The sequence below is a fragment of the Scyliorhinus canicula genome, chromosome 23 (assembly GCF_902713615.1).
Source record: "Scyliorhinus canicula chromosome 23, sScyCan1.1, whole genome shotgun sequence".
NCBI lineage: Eukaryota > Metazoa > Chordata > Chondrichthyes > Carcharhiniformes > Scyliorhinidae > Scyliorhinus > Scyliorhinus canicula.
This window is the reverse complement of record NC_052168.1, coordinates 3,894,945-3,910,556: the sequence shown is the minus strand read 5'-3', so window position 1 is coordinate 3,910,556 and position 15,612 is coordinate 3,894,945. Positions and strand designations below refer to the sequence as shown.

The window sequence follows — 15,612 nt, the reverse complement described above, 5'->3', positions numbered from 1 at the left end:
GGTGTGTGACAGGTTGGTTAGATTCGATTGCATTCCATTACCAAAGGCTGTGTTTTAACAACATTCAGAATCTGGAAGAAATTCGCCAAGGGCAGGATTTGTAAACAGCAACAATATCCTAATTGTGCAAAGTTGTTATTTGAAAAGTTTACACTTAGAATCATACAGCGCGAGAGAGAGGCCATTCAGCCCATTGTACTCTGCCTTTGAAAGGATCATGGAATCCCTACAGTCCAGAAGGAGGCCATTTGGCCCATCGAGTCTGCACCAACCCTCCAAAGTAGCACCCTACCGATCCCCAAAATCCCAACTAACCTTTTCGACACAAAGGGGCAATTTAGCACAGCCAATCCACCCAACCTGCACATCTTTGGGCTGTGGGAGGAAACCGGAGCACCCGGAGGGAACCCACGCACACACGGGGAGAAGGTGCAGACTCCGCACAGACAGTCACTCGAGGTTGGAATGGAACCCAGGCCCCTAGAGCCATGAGGTAGCAGTGCTAACCACTCACTGTCCCACTGGTCCCACTTGCTTTCTCTATCGCTCCTTGATATTTTTTTCCCCCAAGTACGTATCTAATTCCCGTTTTGAAAGTTCCTGTTGAATCTGCTCACCCGGCCCTCTCCAGATCATTGATCGCGTTCCAGTTTGTGGGAGCTTGCTGTGTGGGAATGGCTAATCCTGCACCACAACACTGACTTCACCACAAGAGTATGTCATTGGTTGTAAAACACATTTGCGATATCCCCCCAGGTTGTGAACGGTGCTGTGCGTTTGCTGATTCTGTGTCTTGTTCTGCCTCCCACAGAATGGTGGAGTACTCGCTCGATTTACAGAACGTCAGCCTCTCTGCAATCCGGACGGTCCGTGTCCTGAGGCCGCTGAAAGCCATCAACCGGGTCCCCAGTAAGTGTCTGGCGCCCAACTCCGCAACGTCACCATCTTCCTGCACAGCCTCAGAGTATTTGTTGCTGAACCCCTCGTTTATTCCTTTGTTACTTTCTGACTCGACTAATCCAGCGCTCCCAGGGTCAGCTTCCTACCTTCCGTCACCCCCTCCCCCCCAAACCTCAGCTCATCCAAAACTCAGCTACCCGTAATCTAACACATGACATAGATTCAAAGAATTTACAGTGCAGAAGGAGGCCATTCGGCCCATCGGGTCTGCACCAGCCCTTGGAAAGAGCATCCAACCCAAGCCCACACCTCCACCCTATCCCCGTAACCCAGTAACCCCACCTAACCTTTTGGACACTTAGGGGCAATTTAGCATGGCCAATCCACCTAACCCGCACATCTTTGGACATCCCATTCCACCATCACCCCTGACCGACTCTGGGCCGGGACAAGCAATGCCTTGGTTTTAAAAAAGCCCCTTCCTATCTCTGTAATCTCATTGAGCCACATAAACCCCGGAAATCACTGTGTTGCCTCAGTTCTGACCTCTTGACCACCCCTCGATTCCCATCGTTCCGCCAGTGACCTGGGCCCTGAACTCTGAAGGTCCCTCCCCTAAACCTCTCCGCCCTCCACCTCTCTCTTGTTTCTTATTTGTTCATGCACGTGGGCATTGCAGGCTGTGCCAGCATTTATTGCCCATCTCCAATTGTTTCTTGAGGGTTGCTGTGGATCTGACCAGGTAAGGATGACAGATTTCCTTCCCTGAAACCAGAGGGTTTTTTTATGACAATGGTTTAATTTTAATTCCGTATATTTTATTGAGTTCAAGTTCCATCACCTGCCGCAGTGGGATTGGAACCTGGGTCCTCAGATCATTATGGTGGATCTCTGGGTTACTAGTCCAGCGACAATACCACTATGCCGAGGTTGACTGAAGCACCTTGCCATAACTTACTATGCTGAAGGCACCGTATAAATGCAAGTTGTTGTTGTTGTAATAGGTATTGTGTTCCATGCACAGAAAGAGTGTATTTCCTACAGGAGGCTGCCTGATGTAGCAGTTATGTCAGTTCCCAAATGCTCATAAATTCAGGTTGACTTGGGCGCCAAACAAAATGATAGGTGCAATATCCAATCTTACCAATATGATTGGCCCCACCGAGCTCGGCTGGACAGCAGAAGCTATTGACCCAAAAATGTCATAGGCTCACGGTCCTCGGGCACTCTGCCGCTCTGATTGGCTCTCTCCGGTTGACTGGGCCCCAATGGATGGCCATTTTCAAACCAAGCCTCTGGGTAGAGTTTGCGAAGCACTGGGGCGTTTAGAGGGTGGGGAGATTGTCTTTCAAAGGCTCAGTCGGCTTCGTATAATAAATGTTGGAAAATCATCTGCTGAAACTTGGAAAACGTCATATTTGGGGGGGGGGGATTTGTGGGAGAACTGAAACATTAGGGATCATTCGGATTATGTGCGATGGTGCAAAGTGGGCGATAATGAGTCCCTTTTAGCGGGCGGCGGGGTAAGTCAGAGCTCAATTGCTTCTTGCTAGCGGGAAATTTGCAGACAGAAAAAGAGAATCCAGTGATTTGTGTGAGTCAAGATGAAATTCTTGGCATTCCTTTGCTGCTGCTTAAAGTGCGATTGCTAAAGTTAGGCAGAGATTACAGGCAACCTGACTTGTGTGATAATTCGATCTCATGTTGCTGTTGAGCTGCCCTCAAATAATTGTAAATAATTCATGTTTTTTTAATATTTTGTTTGAAGAGCAAAGTAACAATTTACATATAGACAAGGCAAGGTTTGATTTAGGAGTACTATTTTTATCCTCGTATAGAAATACCTGTCATTTAATATTTGGAGCCAAAGTAAACAGTTTGTTAATTTTCTTTTGAAGTGATAATTAAGAGCCGGTTTACAAATGAAGCATATCTGTGCAGTGAAATCCGTCAAAAAGTCTCCTTCACGTAAAAACATGTCTATCCTGAATTGGGTCTGTTTCGAAACACTGAGTAAAATCCCCTCCCTGTAAAAATGATTTTAACAGCCTGACTGTTGTTGGATTATAATAAAGTCCAGTTTCAATACTATTCTAGCCCTCAGCATTTCACCTCACCTGTTGTAGGCCATTCGGTCCATCGAGTCTGCCCCGCCGTTCAATGAGATCACGACTGGTCTGACGTGACAGTCGTCAGCTCCGCTATCCCGCCTTACCCCCCTCGATTCCCTCTCTGTCTCAGCCTTGAACATGCTTAACGGCCCGGCCTCTGCCGCTCTCTGCGGTAAAGAATTCCACAGTCTGGGAGGCCGCACAAAGGCTTTGTCCCCTCAAGGTTTCATTCAGTGGAAGAGAGTTGGGTTTGTTGGAATCACACGAAGAAATACAAAGGAAGACTTGCACTTCCACAACCTCGGGCCATCTCAAAACGTTTCCAGCCAATTAAATACTTTTGAAGTCTTTTGAACTTAAACACTTTTGTCATTTCGGCCAACAGAGGCAACCGATTTATGCCGGGCTCCCACCAGCCGTGTGTTTCTTGGCAGCCCGATGTTCACTGGCGCGGGAGTCGCTACTCCCTCTGCTTGCCCATGGGATTTTCCATTGGAGATGCCCCACGATTCTGGGAAACCCGTGGGCGGGGATGGTCAGCCGCTGGGTACAGAGAATACCAACAGTCGGAGAATTCCAACCCAGATCTCTTTTTTTAGCGACGTTGATTGAGGGATAAACATTGGCCAGGACATTGGGGTGAACTCCCCTGCTTCTCTTCAATCTAATGCGGCGAGATATATTCCATCCGTCTTAGAGGATAGTCCGGGCCTCCGTTTAACATCTCCTCAGGAAGAGGTATCTTTGCCAATGCAGCATGTCTTCAGTACTGGGAATGTCAAGCTAGGTTTGGTGCTCAAGCCCTTCCACGGGTTTCGTGGAGTGGGACTCGAACGCACCGCCTAATGGAGAGGCGGCTGCGCTGCCAACTGAGACAAGGCTGCCACTTAGTTTACAAAGGGACCGAGAAGAAAAATCGATCGGGATGTCCACAAGATTGGAAGCAGTAATGTTTTCACAGGAAGTTACCTGGAGAAATGCCAGTCTGCAGAATCTGAATGGTCCGCGTGCAGTTATTAATCAGGATTAGAAATGCCTCTGCGCAGCCTGAAGTGGTAACATCAAACTTAATGACTGCTTACTCTCTGAACTATTAGACAGTTCTGTTGAAGAAAGACAAGGAGTTCATCTCGTCAGATCAATCTGCTCAGGACTGCATTGATATCCACCAGATCAGCAGACATGACAGGAATAACGGGATTTGGTAACTGACCACAGAATGGACAAAGCTGAGGACTAGCTCTCAGTATTGTCACACTTTACATGCACGATATTTGCCCGCCCACCATTTTAAAAGGGTAAATGTCCAAGTAAATGGGGAAGAAAATGGAAGTATCTGCACGCAGTGTTCCTTTGCTAATGCCGACTATTCTCAATGGGTGGTACACTCTCTGAGTCAGGAGGGTATTTCCAGAGGTCGAAGAAGATAAGAAATAAGTGGCAACCCCCTTGAGTCTGCTCCGATCTTCAATAAGGCCATGGCTGATCAATGACCTCAATTCCCCTTTCCCGCACTCTCCCCAGACCCCTCAATCCCTTGGGGGTCAAAGATCAGTCATTCTCTGATAATAATAATAATCTTTATTAGTGTCACTGGCTTACATTAACACTGCAATGAAGTTACTGTGAAAATCCCCTAGTTGCCACACTCCGGCGCATGTTCGGGTACACGGAGGGAGAATTCAGAATGTCCAATTCACCTAACAAGCACGTCTTTCGGGATCTGTGGGAGGAAACCGGAGGAAACCCACGCAGACACGGGGAGAACGTGCAGTCTCTGCACAGACAGTGAAACAAGCCGGGAATCAAACCCAGGTCTCTGGCGCTGTGAAGCGACAGTGCTAACCACTGTGCTACCGTGCCGCCCACCTTAACCATATGCAACAATGTAATGCCCGTAGTTCTCTGAGGTAGCGAGTGCCTGAAGATTTACTTTTTTTTTAATACATTTGGGGTACCCAATGCTTTTCCCCCCCCCCCAATTTAAGGGCAATTTAGCGCAGCCAATCCACCCGCCCTGCACATCTTTTTGGGTTGTGGGGGGTGAGACCCACGCAGACATGGGAAGAATGTGCAAACTCCCCCCCGGACAGTGACCCGGGGCTCGAACCCGGGTTCTCGGCGCCATGAGGCAGACAGTGCTAGCCACTGCGCCACCGTGCTTCCCTTCTTCCTGAAGATTTACAACCTGTTAAGCACATAATCCAGGCTGACGCTCCCAGGATCCAGTACTGAAGGAGCACAGTACAAACGGGGGTGCTGTCTTTCGGGCGTACCAACTCATTGTTGGGATCGAGCTGTGCACAAAATGGCTGTCCAGTCGTTTAAATGAAAGCAACCACTCTTCCTTCCGTGCAGTTAATTGTGAAATGTTTAGGAACCTTTCCCAGCAATGGGTAGAAATATTACTTTACATTAAAGATTCAAAGTGCGTATAATCACTGTCGCTGCATGTCACGCACGAGACAGATTACAACTGTTCAGTTATTCGCTTTAAACAGGCATCATGATCAAAAGCTCCTTCAGACCACAGTGGCAGCCATGGCAAAGAAAGTGACTGATTTATTCTGTATCAGCTCCATTACGCAGCACTTTGTCCCCCACACTTCTTCCAGCAACGATATCACAGTTCTCGATACAGAAATCTTGTCTGTGCCCCCAGAAGGGCTTCTGTTTGTTGTTTCGATGAGGGACAGGAACAGTAATCCAGCTTAATGCTGAAGGAGTCTTGTTGGGGGGCAATGAGGAGCCATCGCACGTGAGGCGGGGGGGGGTGGGGAACCGAAGGGACATCACCTATGTGGAGAGATTGGAGAAGCTGAGATGGTTCTGCTTGGAGCGGAGACGGTTAAAAAGAGACTTAATAGAACATAGAACAGTACAGCACAGAACAGGCCCTTCGGCCCTCAATGTTGTGCCGAGCCATGATCACCCCACTCAAACCCACGTATCCACCCTATACCCGTAACCCAACAACATCCCCCTTAACCTTACTTTTATTAGGACACTACGGGCAATTTAGCACGGCCAATCCACCTAACCCGCACATCTTTGGACTGTGGGAGGAAACTTGAGCACCCGGGAGGAAACCCATGCACACAGGGGGAGGACGTGCAGACTCCACACAGACAGTGACCCAGCCGGGAATCGAACCTGGGACCCTGGAGCTGTGAAGCATTTATGCTAACCACCATGCTACCCTGCTGCCCTTATAGTGCTGCAAATTATGAGAATTTTGATTGCATGGACAAATCCAGGATGGAATCAAACACCAAAGAAGGAGGCCATTCAGCCCATCATGTCTGCGCTACCTCTTTGTTGGTGCTATCCCATTAGCCCCACTTAGCTCTTTAGAAGCCAACTTAGTCATTCATCTCATTGCAGGTTTTGGGGCCAGGATGTACTGCCCCCCTTTGCCAATGTAACAGCAACAACTGCTGGGCAAACCGCTACACAGAGGTGTCTCTGAGATCTGTGATAAGACACCGAATAAATACTGTACAAGTTTGTGATTTGAAACAAATATTTGCTGCACCTTTCCATTGCTTGCACTGAATGATGTTGTCCAGAGGTATAACTCATCATACATCTTTCACACCCAGACGTGACAGCTCAACTGAGCAAATGGCATGTTGAAAAGCCTTGGACAGAATGCTGCAGGACTGTGTTAACCTGCGTTATTCCAGCACCGCTCTGTCTTTCTCCGCACTCTGCCAATTAGGATTCTGTCACTGGGCCGGGAGAGTTCCAGGCTAATGCTCTGGGTTCAAATCCCACCCTGGCAGCTGGTGGGGTTTGAAATCAGCTTAAAGATCTGGGCCGGGAATCTCCAGTCTCCAAGGCCCGAATTGTGTTCGGCGATCGGCCGGGGAAATCCCCGTTTGCAGCAAGATCGGGGGGCGGTGCCGCTTTTGCGATGCTCCGCGCCCTCCAAAATGGCGTACTCACAGAGTACGCTGTCAGGACGGCCTGAGGACGTCAACTGAAGCTTCCCCCCCCCCCCCCCCCCGATGCTCCGCCCGTGGGTCACTCATGCTATTTATTTTCGTGATCCCGCGTGGCGGCTGTGGGCCCACTCCAGCGCCGTCACAGTCAGGTGGGAGTCGTTCCGCGGGCAGGGGGGGACTTTGGCGGGGGCTGGAGGCAGTGGTGGGGGATGGTCCGGGGGTGGCGAGCCGAGTCAAAGGGGGGCAGATTTTGGCAGACTGGGTCCGGGCGGGGCCGGCGCCATGATGCACGGCGCGGTCGCTGCCGTGCGCATACGTGGCCACGGACCCGGCAATTCTCCATCCGTATCTGCAGGTAAAGCCAGGCGCTGCATGCCTGCAAGCCCCCCCCCCCCCCACCCGACGGACAATCGGCGCAGCTTTGCCGCTGATTTCGGGCGTAAAAACGCCAATGTTCTCCCACCGGCGTCAGCACTTAGTCTTCAAATCGGAGAATCCAGCCCCTGGAATCTAAAGCCAGTCTCAGTAATGGTGGCCATGAAACTAACATCGATTGTGGCCAAAAAAGGCAGCTGTTTCACTAGTGTCCCTTTGCGGAAGGAAATCTGCCGCCCTTAACCCCGTCTGGCCTACACGTGACTCCAGGCCCACACCCACAGCCATGTGGTTGACTCTTAACCGTCCCCCGAAATGGCCTCGCCAGCCGCTCCGTTCAAGGGCAGTAAGGGATGGGCAGCAAAGGTTCCCATCCTGAATATCGAAAACCAAAGGAGACTCAAGGGGAGAACAGACGCCAACACAGCCCAAATGGGGCTGAATGGCCTCTTTCTGTTCAGTCTATTCCATGTATTCCTGGCACCAAAGCTGAAAACTATTTGAGCTCAAATAAAAACATGAAGTGTTGGAAAGGCTGAGTAGGAGAGACAAACAGAGTTGAGGTTTACAGTCCCTCTGACCCTTCCTCAGTGCATTGTTCTGTCTGAGCACAGTGTGGCACAGTTACAGAGTAAACAGGGTAGAAACAGGCCCTTCAGCCCAACTGGTCTGTGCTAACTATCTCAACCTATAAGCAAATCCTTCCGTTTCTTTCTCCTTGTAAAGGCATCTAAACCTTTCCCTCAGCCGCTAGTGAAATGTGAATGCTCCAGCCAGATACACATTCTGTTTGAGTTCAGTTGCTGGCTGCTGTTCGCTGTCCAAGGTTCTGAACTAACACAACTGGTGGTGTTGAGGTTTCTCTCACATGGTGGCGCTGTTTTCCTGTCCGTGTGACAATTCCACTGTGGGTGGATTGACCAATAGAATTCATCCACATTGGGCCCAACAATCGCAGCCCTCGGTTGATTCCTACCATCTTCCACCCCCTCCTCAGAGTGATATCTCCTTCGTAGCTGATGCAACTTTCTTGTTTCACTGCTCATGGAGTTATAGAATTCCTACAGTGCAGACGGAGGCCATTCGGCCCATCGAGTCTGCACCGGCCCTCTGAAAGAGCGTCTCACCCAGGCCCACTCCCACCCTATCTCCGTAGCCCCACCTGACCTGCACATCCCTGGGCACAAAGGAGCAATTTCAGCACGACCAATCCACCTAACCGGCACATCTTTGTGACTGTGGGAGCAGTTGGGGAAGGAGAAGGCCCAGTCCTACTGTTCAGTCAATTTGCGGCTGACCTGGTCCTCAATATCATTTCCCTGACTTTTCTCCCTGTGCCTCTGTACCATAACCCAACAGTCTCGATCTCCATCTTGAACGATTCAGTTGAACCATGGAATTCATTGTCTTTTGAAGTTAGGAGTACCAGAACTTCCTCTAACCTCTGGTGAAGAAATGATGCTAAACAGCCTCCTCTAACATGAGGATTTCTCAACCAGGGAAAGTCACTTAACCAATTTCACCCTGCTGAATTCTTAAAAACCTCAAACAGATCACCCCTCAATCTTCTAAACTCAGGAAATTCAACACCAGGTTAAAGCCCAGCAGGTTTGTTTCGATTCACTAGCTCTCGGAGCACTGCTCCAAATTCACCTGGTGAAGGAGCTGCGCTCGGGAAAGCTAGAGTTTCGAAGCAAACCTGTTGGACTTTAACCTGGTGCTGTAAGACTTCTTACTGTGCTCACCCCAGTCCAACGCCGGCATCTCCACGTCAGGAATTCCAAGTCCAGTTGATCAGCGTGCCCTTGTGGTTTAGCTCTCTAAACCCCAAAACATGTCACAACCCGAATAAAATGTATTGCCAAAAGACCGCCCACCCTGAGTTCAAACATCACCCTCGACAAAACGCAGATTACAACAGGTGGAATATACTGCGGTGACGGAAATCTGAATTAACAGCAGAAAGATGTGGGAAAACCCAACAGTGAGAAAATCAGAGTTCACTTTTTTTGAGTCCAATGTGACCCGTCTTTAGAACAGAACATGCATCCAGACATTCACTTCCGTCCAAAGTTGCAAAGAGGGATCCAATTCGTTTGACAATAAACGGCTGGCAGCTCCCCAGATCCTTAAGTTGAAGCGGTGCGGGTGTGAGGAGATGTCTGCCATCCATTCGGAGGAAACTCTGAACAGGATAGGTCCCTGCTCTTTACAAAAGAAAAGGTAAACAGGTGACCTGATGGAAGCCTTTCCAATTCTAGAGGGATTCAATGGGTTGATGGAAAGATGATTAGCCCAAATAAATAAATATTCCGGACTTGGAAATAGATTGCCGTTCCTTCACTGTCGCTGGGTTAAAAATCCTGGAACTCCCTCCCTAACAGCACTGTAGTTGTACCTACACCACAGGGACTGCAGCGGGTTCAAGAAGGCAGCTCACCACCACCTTCTCTTGATTAATAAGAGGATCAGAGGTTATGGGGAGAAGGCAGGAGAATGGGGATGAGAAAAATATCAGCCACGATTGAATGGCAGAGCAGACTCGATGGGCCGAGTGGCCTAATTCTGCTCCGATGTCTGATGGTCTTTTGGTCTTCTCGAGGGGCAATTAGGGATGGGGAACAAATGCTGTCCCAGCCAGCGACACCAGCGTCCTGTGAGTGAATAAAAGGAGAGCGTGACTAATAAATCCAATGGCGAATTCAGGAGCAACTTCCTTATGCCGAGAGTGGTGGGAATGTGGAACCCGCTCCCACGGAGAGTGGTGGAAGAGAGCGGTATTGACGCATTTAAGCGGATGCTCGATGAATACATGATTGAGAAATTAATAGAAGGATGGTTTGATGAAGAGAGTGGGATGAGGTTTGCGTGGAGCATGAACAACAGTATGGACCAATTGGGCCGAATGGCCTGTTTCTCTGGTGTAATTTCCATACAGACGAGCGGCTGCTCAAAGCATTGCTCAGTGTGCACCAAAGAATCACGTTTTTTCAAACAAAAATCAAAGATATGATTACTTTCTAAAGGGATGAATAGAATGCTTGGACCATAACAGTTCAGACTTAAGAAAGCGTTTTCTCATTTCCGACTTATTTTCACAAATTAATCTTGGAAACATCGCCCTGTTTTTTGCCATCTGCAAGAGAAATGAAACCAGTATGGAGGAGCAACGGGGCTCCGCCAACCTTGTCAGGGGGATTTTCAGACACGGCGTCCTGCAATTTAAGCTCACAATTCAATATGGCAATGCTACAGGGCTCCTTTATTCCTGGAGTTGGGAGACTGTGAATTCAGCTCGGTGGAAGTTAGTCAGGAATCACGCTGTGCACACCTTCCAATATGGTGGAGCAGCAGGTTCCGCTGCACACAGCTGGGAGTCGGAGCCACGGCGCTCGGCCTACATTGTCAAATGATCGTCACTGAACACTCCAATGTGACGGAGAGGCGGGGGGAGCTTCCATCAAGTTGCGAATTCTGCAAAGCAAAGTGGAGTTCAAATGAAGTTCAAAGACGAAATAACTCAATTCTGGAAACTTTGGAAAGCTGTGCTCTAAAAGACAGGTACGGCGCGACACAGCATTTAGCACTGCTACCTCACAGGGTCAGGGACCCGGGTTCGATTCCGACCTTGGGTGGCTGTCCATGTGGAGTTTGCACTTCCTCCCCGTGTCTGCGTGGGTTTCCTCCCGCAGTCCAGAGATGTGCAGGTTAGGTAGGCTGGCCATGATCAATTGAGTCTTGGTGTCCAAAGATGGGCAGGTCAGGTGGATCGGCCATGATCAATGCACGGGGGTTATGGGGATAGGGGGGAAGGGGGAGTGGGCCTAGGTATGGTGCTCTTTCGAGGGTCGATGCAGACTCAATGGCCTAATTCTGCACTGCAGGGATTCTATGGAAGTGGCAGCATGGTAGCATATTGGTTAGCATCAATGCTTCACAGCTCCAGGGTCCCAGGTTCGGTTCCCGGCTGGGTCACTATCTGTGCGGAGTCTGCACGTCCTCCCCGTGTGTGCGTGGGTTTCCTCCGGGTGCTCCGGTTTCCTCCCACAGTCCAAAGATGTGCGGGTTAGGTGGATTGGCCATGGTAAATTGCCCGTAGTGTCCTAAAAAGTAAGGTTGTTTGGGTTACGGGTATAGGATGGATACGTGGGTTTGAGTAGGGTGATCATGGCTCGGCACAACATCGAGGGCCGAAGGGCCTGTTCTGTGCTGTACTGTTCTATGTTCTATGTGGCAGGTAAGACGCTGTTCCCTCATTGTACTGGACCATAGCTGATTTTCACCTTAACATCATCGACTTGATATCCTTACCCAGTATCTACCTCAGTTTGAAAATGTTCAATATACCTGCGGTTACAACGTGGGGGAGAAGCTACAGTCATTCCCTTTTCAAATGTTTATCCAATCTATTTTAAAGTTACGACCAAATCTGTTTCCATATCACCCTTTTGGGCAGGAAATGCCAGGCCGCAACATTTGTCACGGATCTTAAATCATGAAATAATTAAATCATTGTCCTTTGAGTAACAATCCTCATGCCAGTGAAAAGCCATCAAAAACCCATCAGAATTTTGAACACCTTCAGAGTATCGCCCTTTCACCTCCGCAACACCAAGAACAATCCCAACTTCGTCACACTCTCCTGAAGTCCCTCAACCCGTGATAATGGGTTTAATAGCCTGGAAATGGATTCAAATTACAGGAAAGAGGCGTTAAGTACTAAATAGTATTCAAAGGTCATTTCCATCAGGTTGTGAAAAGGCATCACAAAGACAAAGCAGTGAGTCAGATGTAACTTCACAAGTGCAAAGTAAACAGATTATGGGTGGGTTAATCATGCAGAAACATCGGGCAGACAACTGAGTGTTTGGACTTTAGAACTGTCAATATCCAGGAGTCAAATCAAGTGAATGTCAGACACCCCAAGCCCAGTGAGAGGGTGAGGAGTTCAATTGGGTAGTATTTGTGTGTCTGTGTGTGGGAGAGAAAGAGTGGGGAGTTGGAAGGGGTACAGTGGACGGGATTCTCTGATCCTGAGGCTAAGTGTTGACACCGTTGGAAACTGCGTCAGGATCAGCAATTCTGGCCCCTACAAGGGGCCAGCACGGGACTGGAGCGATCCTTGCTTTTGATCCCGGTGTCAACTGGGCCCCGAGGGGTCCGCACATGCGCAGTGGTACCGGCGCTAACGCGCGCATGCACGTGACTCCCTTCTCCGCGCCGGCCCCGATGCAACATGGCGCAGAGCTACAGGGGACGGCGCGGAAGAAAGGAGGCCCCCAGCCAGAGAGGCCGGCCCACCGATCGGTGGGCCCCGATCAAGGGCCAGGCGACAACGGAGCCCCCCCGGGTCAGATCCCCCATACCCCCCAACAGGCCGTCCCCGGACCTTTCCACGCCAAGGTGCCGCCGGCTAAGAGCAGGTTAGAATGGCGCTGGCGGGGACTCGGGCCGCTTGGGACCGAGAATCGCTTGGGGGGGGGGGGGGGGGGGAGCGACCACCAGCCAGCACCGACCGCGCCGATTCTCTTCCTGGCATTGGGGCGGCGTGAGAATCCCACCTAGTGTGCGTGTGAGAGGGTGCAGCATTGGGTGTGATAGTGTGTGTGAGGGTGGGGAGTGGGATGGGGTACAGTGTGTGTGTGAGGGTGAGGGGTTGGATGGGGTACAGTGTGTGTGAGGGTGGGGAATGGGATGGGGTACAGTGTGTGTGTGAGGGTGGGGAGTGGGATGGGGTACAGTGTGTGTGTGAGGGTGGGGAATAGGATGGGGTACAGTGTGTGTGAGGGTGGGGAATGGGATGGGGTACAGTGTGTGTGTGTGGGGGTGGGGAGTGGGATGGGGTACAGTGTGTGTGTGAGGGTGGGGAGTGGGATGGGGTACAGTGTGTGTGTGAGGGTGGGGAGTGGGATGGGGTACAGTGTGTGTGTGAGGGTGGGGAGTGGGATGGGGTACAGTGTGTGTGTGAGGGTGGGGAGTGGGATGGGGTACAGTGTGTGTGTGAGGGTGGGGAGTGGGATGGGGTACAGTGTGTGTGAGGGTGGGGGTGGGGAGTGGGATGGGGTACAGTGTGTGTGAGGGTGGGGAGTGGGATGGGGTACAGTGTGTGTGAGGGTGGGGAGTGGGATGGGGTACAGTGTGTGTGGGGGAGGAGAGTGGGATGGGGTACAGTGTGTGTGTGAGGGTGGGGAGGTGAATGGGGTACAGTGTGTGTGTGAGGGTGGGGAATGGGATGGGGTACAGTGTGTGTGTGAGGGTGGGGAGTGGGATGGGGTACAGTGTGTGTGTGAGGGTGGGGAGGTGAATGGGGTACAGTGTGTGTGTGAGGGTGGAGAGTGGGATGGGGTACAGTGTGTGTGTGAGGGTGGGGAGTGGGATGGGGTACAGTGTGTGTGTGAGGGTGGGGAGTGGGATGGGGTACAGTGTGTGTGTGAGGGTGGGGAGTGGGATGGGGTACAGTGTGTGTGTGAGGGTGGGGAGTGGGATGGGGTACAGTGTGTGTGTGAGGGTGGGGAGTGGGATGGGGTACAGTGTGTGTGTGAGGGTGGGGAGTGGCATGGGGTACAGTGTGTGTGAGGGTGGGGGTGGGGAGTGGGATGGGGTACAGTGTGTGTGAGGGTGGGGAGTGGGATGGGGTACAGTGTGTGTGAGGGTGGGGAGTGGGATGGGGTACAGTGTGTGTGGGGGGAGGAGAGTGGGATGGGGTACAGTGTGTGTGTGAGGGTGGGGAGGTGAATGGGGTACAGTGTGTGTGTGAGGGTGGGGAATGGGATGGGGTACAGTGTGTGTGTGAGGGTGGGGAGGTGAATGGGGTACAGTGTGTGTGAGAGGGTGGGGAGGTGAATGGGGTACAGTGTGTGTGAGAGGGTGGGGAGGTGAATGGGGTACAGTGTGTGTGTGAGGGTGGGGAGTGGGATGGGGTACAGTGTGTGTGAGGGTGGGGAGTGGGATGGGGTACAGTGTGTGTGTGAGGGTGGGGAATGGGATGGGGTAAAGTGTGTGTGAGAGGGTGGGGAAGTGAATGGGGTACAGTGTGTGTGTGAGGGTGGGGAATGGGATGGGGTACAGTGTGTGTGTGAGGGTGGGGCGTTGAATGGGGTACAGTGTGTGTGTGAGGGTGGGGAGTGGGATGGGGTACAGTGTGTGTGTGAGGGTGGAGAGTGGGATGGGGTACAGTGTGTGTGTGAGGGTGGGGAGAGGGATGGGGTACAGTGTGTGTGTGAGGGTTGGGAGTGGACAGGGAAAATTATTCCAGCAATGCGGAACTTCAGTTATGAGGATAGATTGAGGAGGTTGCGATTTATTTCTTGGGAAAAGGCAACCGGGATCAGGATTGATGGGGGTGTTCATAATGACAAGTCATCTGGATGGGGTCGATAGGGAGAATCGGTCCACATTTCTGGAATGGTCACAAATGGGAGGACACAGATTTCAAGTAATTAGTAAAAGCTGCAAAAGTGACAGGAGGAGAAAGCTGTTCACCGGGGCCAGTGGGTAGGATCTGAGCGAGCGTGCGGTGAAGGAAGATTCAATCGGAACTTGGAAATAGGGAATCGTTCGCCAATCTGGAAAGGAAGGAAGTGGAGGGTTTCGGAGTGACGGAGGGAGAGTGGCACGTGACCAGCTCCTTCAGACTGCCCGTGCTGTCTCGATGGGCCAAATGGCCTCCTCCTGCACCAGAACAGTTTTGTGAAATCGGGCTTTGCTCTCACTGTGTGTGTGCGGCATTTCAACCTGTTGCTTCACCCAGCCAATGGCTGCAAGCGTTTAATATATCTTGTTACATTAATCGAAATAAAACAGCAGCAAAGTCGCTCCTGGTAAAGGATGAAATGCCGAGAGACCATTAATGGAATACATCTTCATTAAGGGATTCTAGAAGTGCCTCACGTTATATGAGTGCATTCTGAAGCATTTGAGTACACAGTGTTCATACTAATCTCCAGCCTAATTACTTTACCTGTTTTCACATCAAACACACCATTATCTTCCAATTAGTTAACTTTCAATTTCTCTTAACCTCATTTATTTTCCAAATTAGTGTTTTCAGCGCATCACAAGCACCCTCTTCTCAACTGCTTCATCTCTTCCAGCTGATACCCAATCGAGACTCTCCTGCCTATTGCATCCTCCGAGTGGGAGTGAAGGGGCCAGGTGGGGTAGAGGGAGCAGGGAGGGAGTGCGGAGGTCACTGGTCAGACCCCGGGAACATAGAACATAGAACGATACAGCGCAGTACAGGCCCTTCGGCCCTCGATGTTGCACCGACATGGAAAAAA

The 15,612-nt window shown here is 50.8% G+C and overlaps 1 protein-coding gene across 3 annotated transcripts in view; it reads left to right on the top strand.

The window, feature by feature from the left end:
- The window catches only part of cacna1ia (calcium voltage-gated channel subunit alpha1 Ia), a 421,890-nt gene that overhangs the window by 258,409 nt on the left and 147,869 nt on the right, over nucleotides 1–15,612 (top strand). For all 3 annotated transcript variants that reach the window (XM_038783535.1, XM_038783536.1, XM_038783537.1), the window contains one exon: nucleotides 812–909. In XM_038783535.1, the coding sequence (XP_038639463.1) occupies nucleotides 812–909 (98 nt within the window). The remainder of the gene's footprint in view (nucleotides 1–811; nucleotides 910–15,612) is intronic.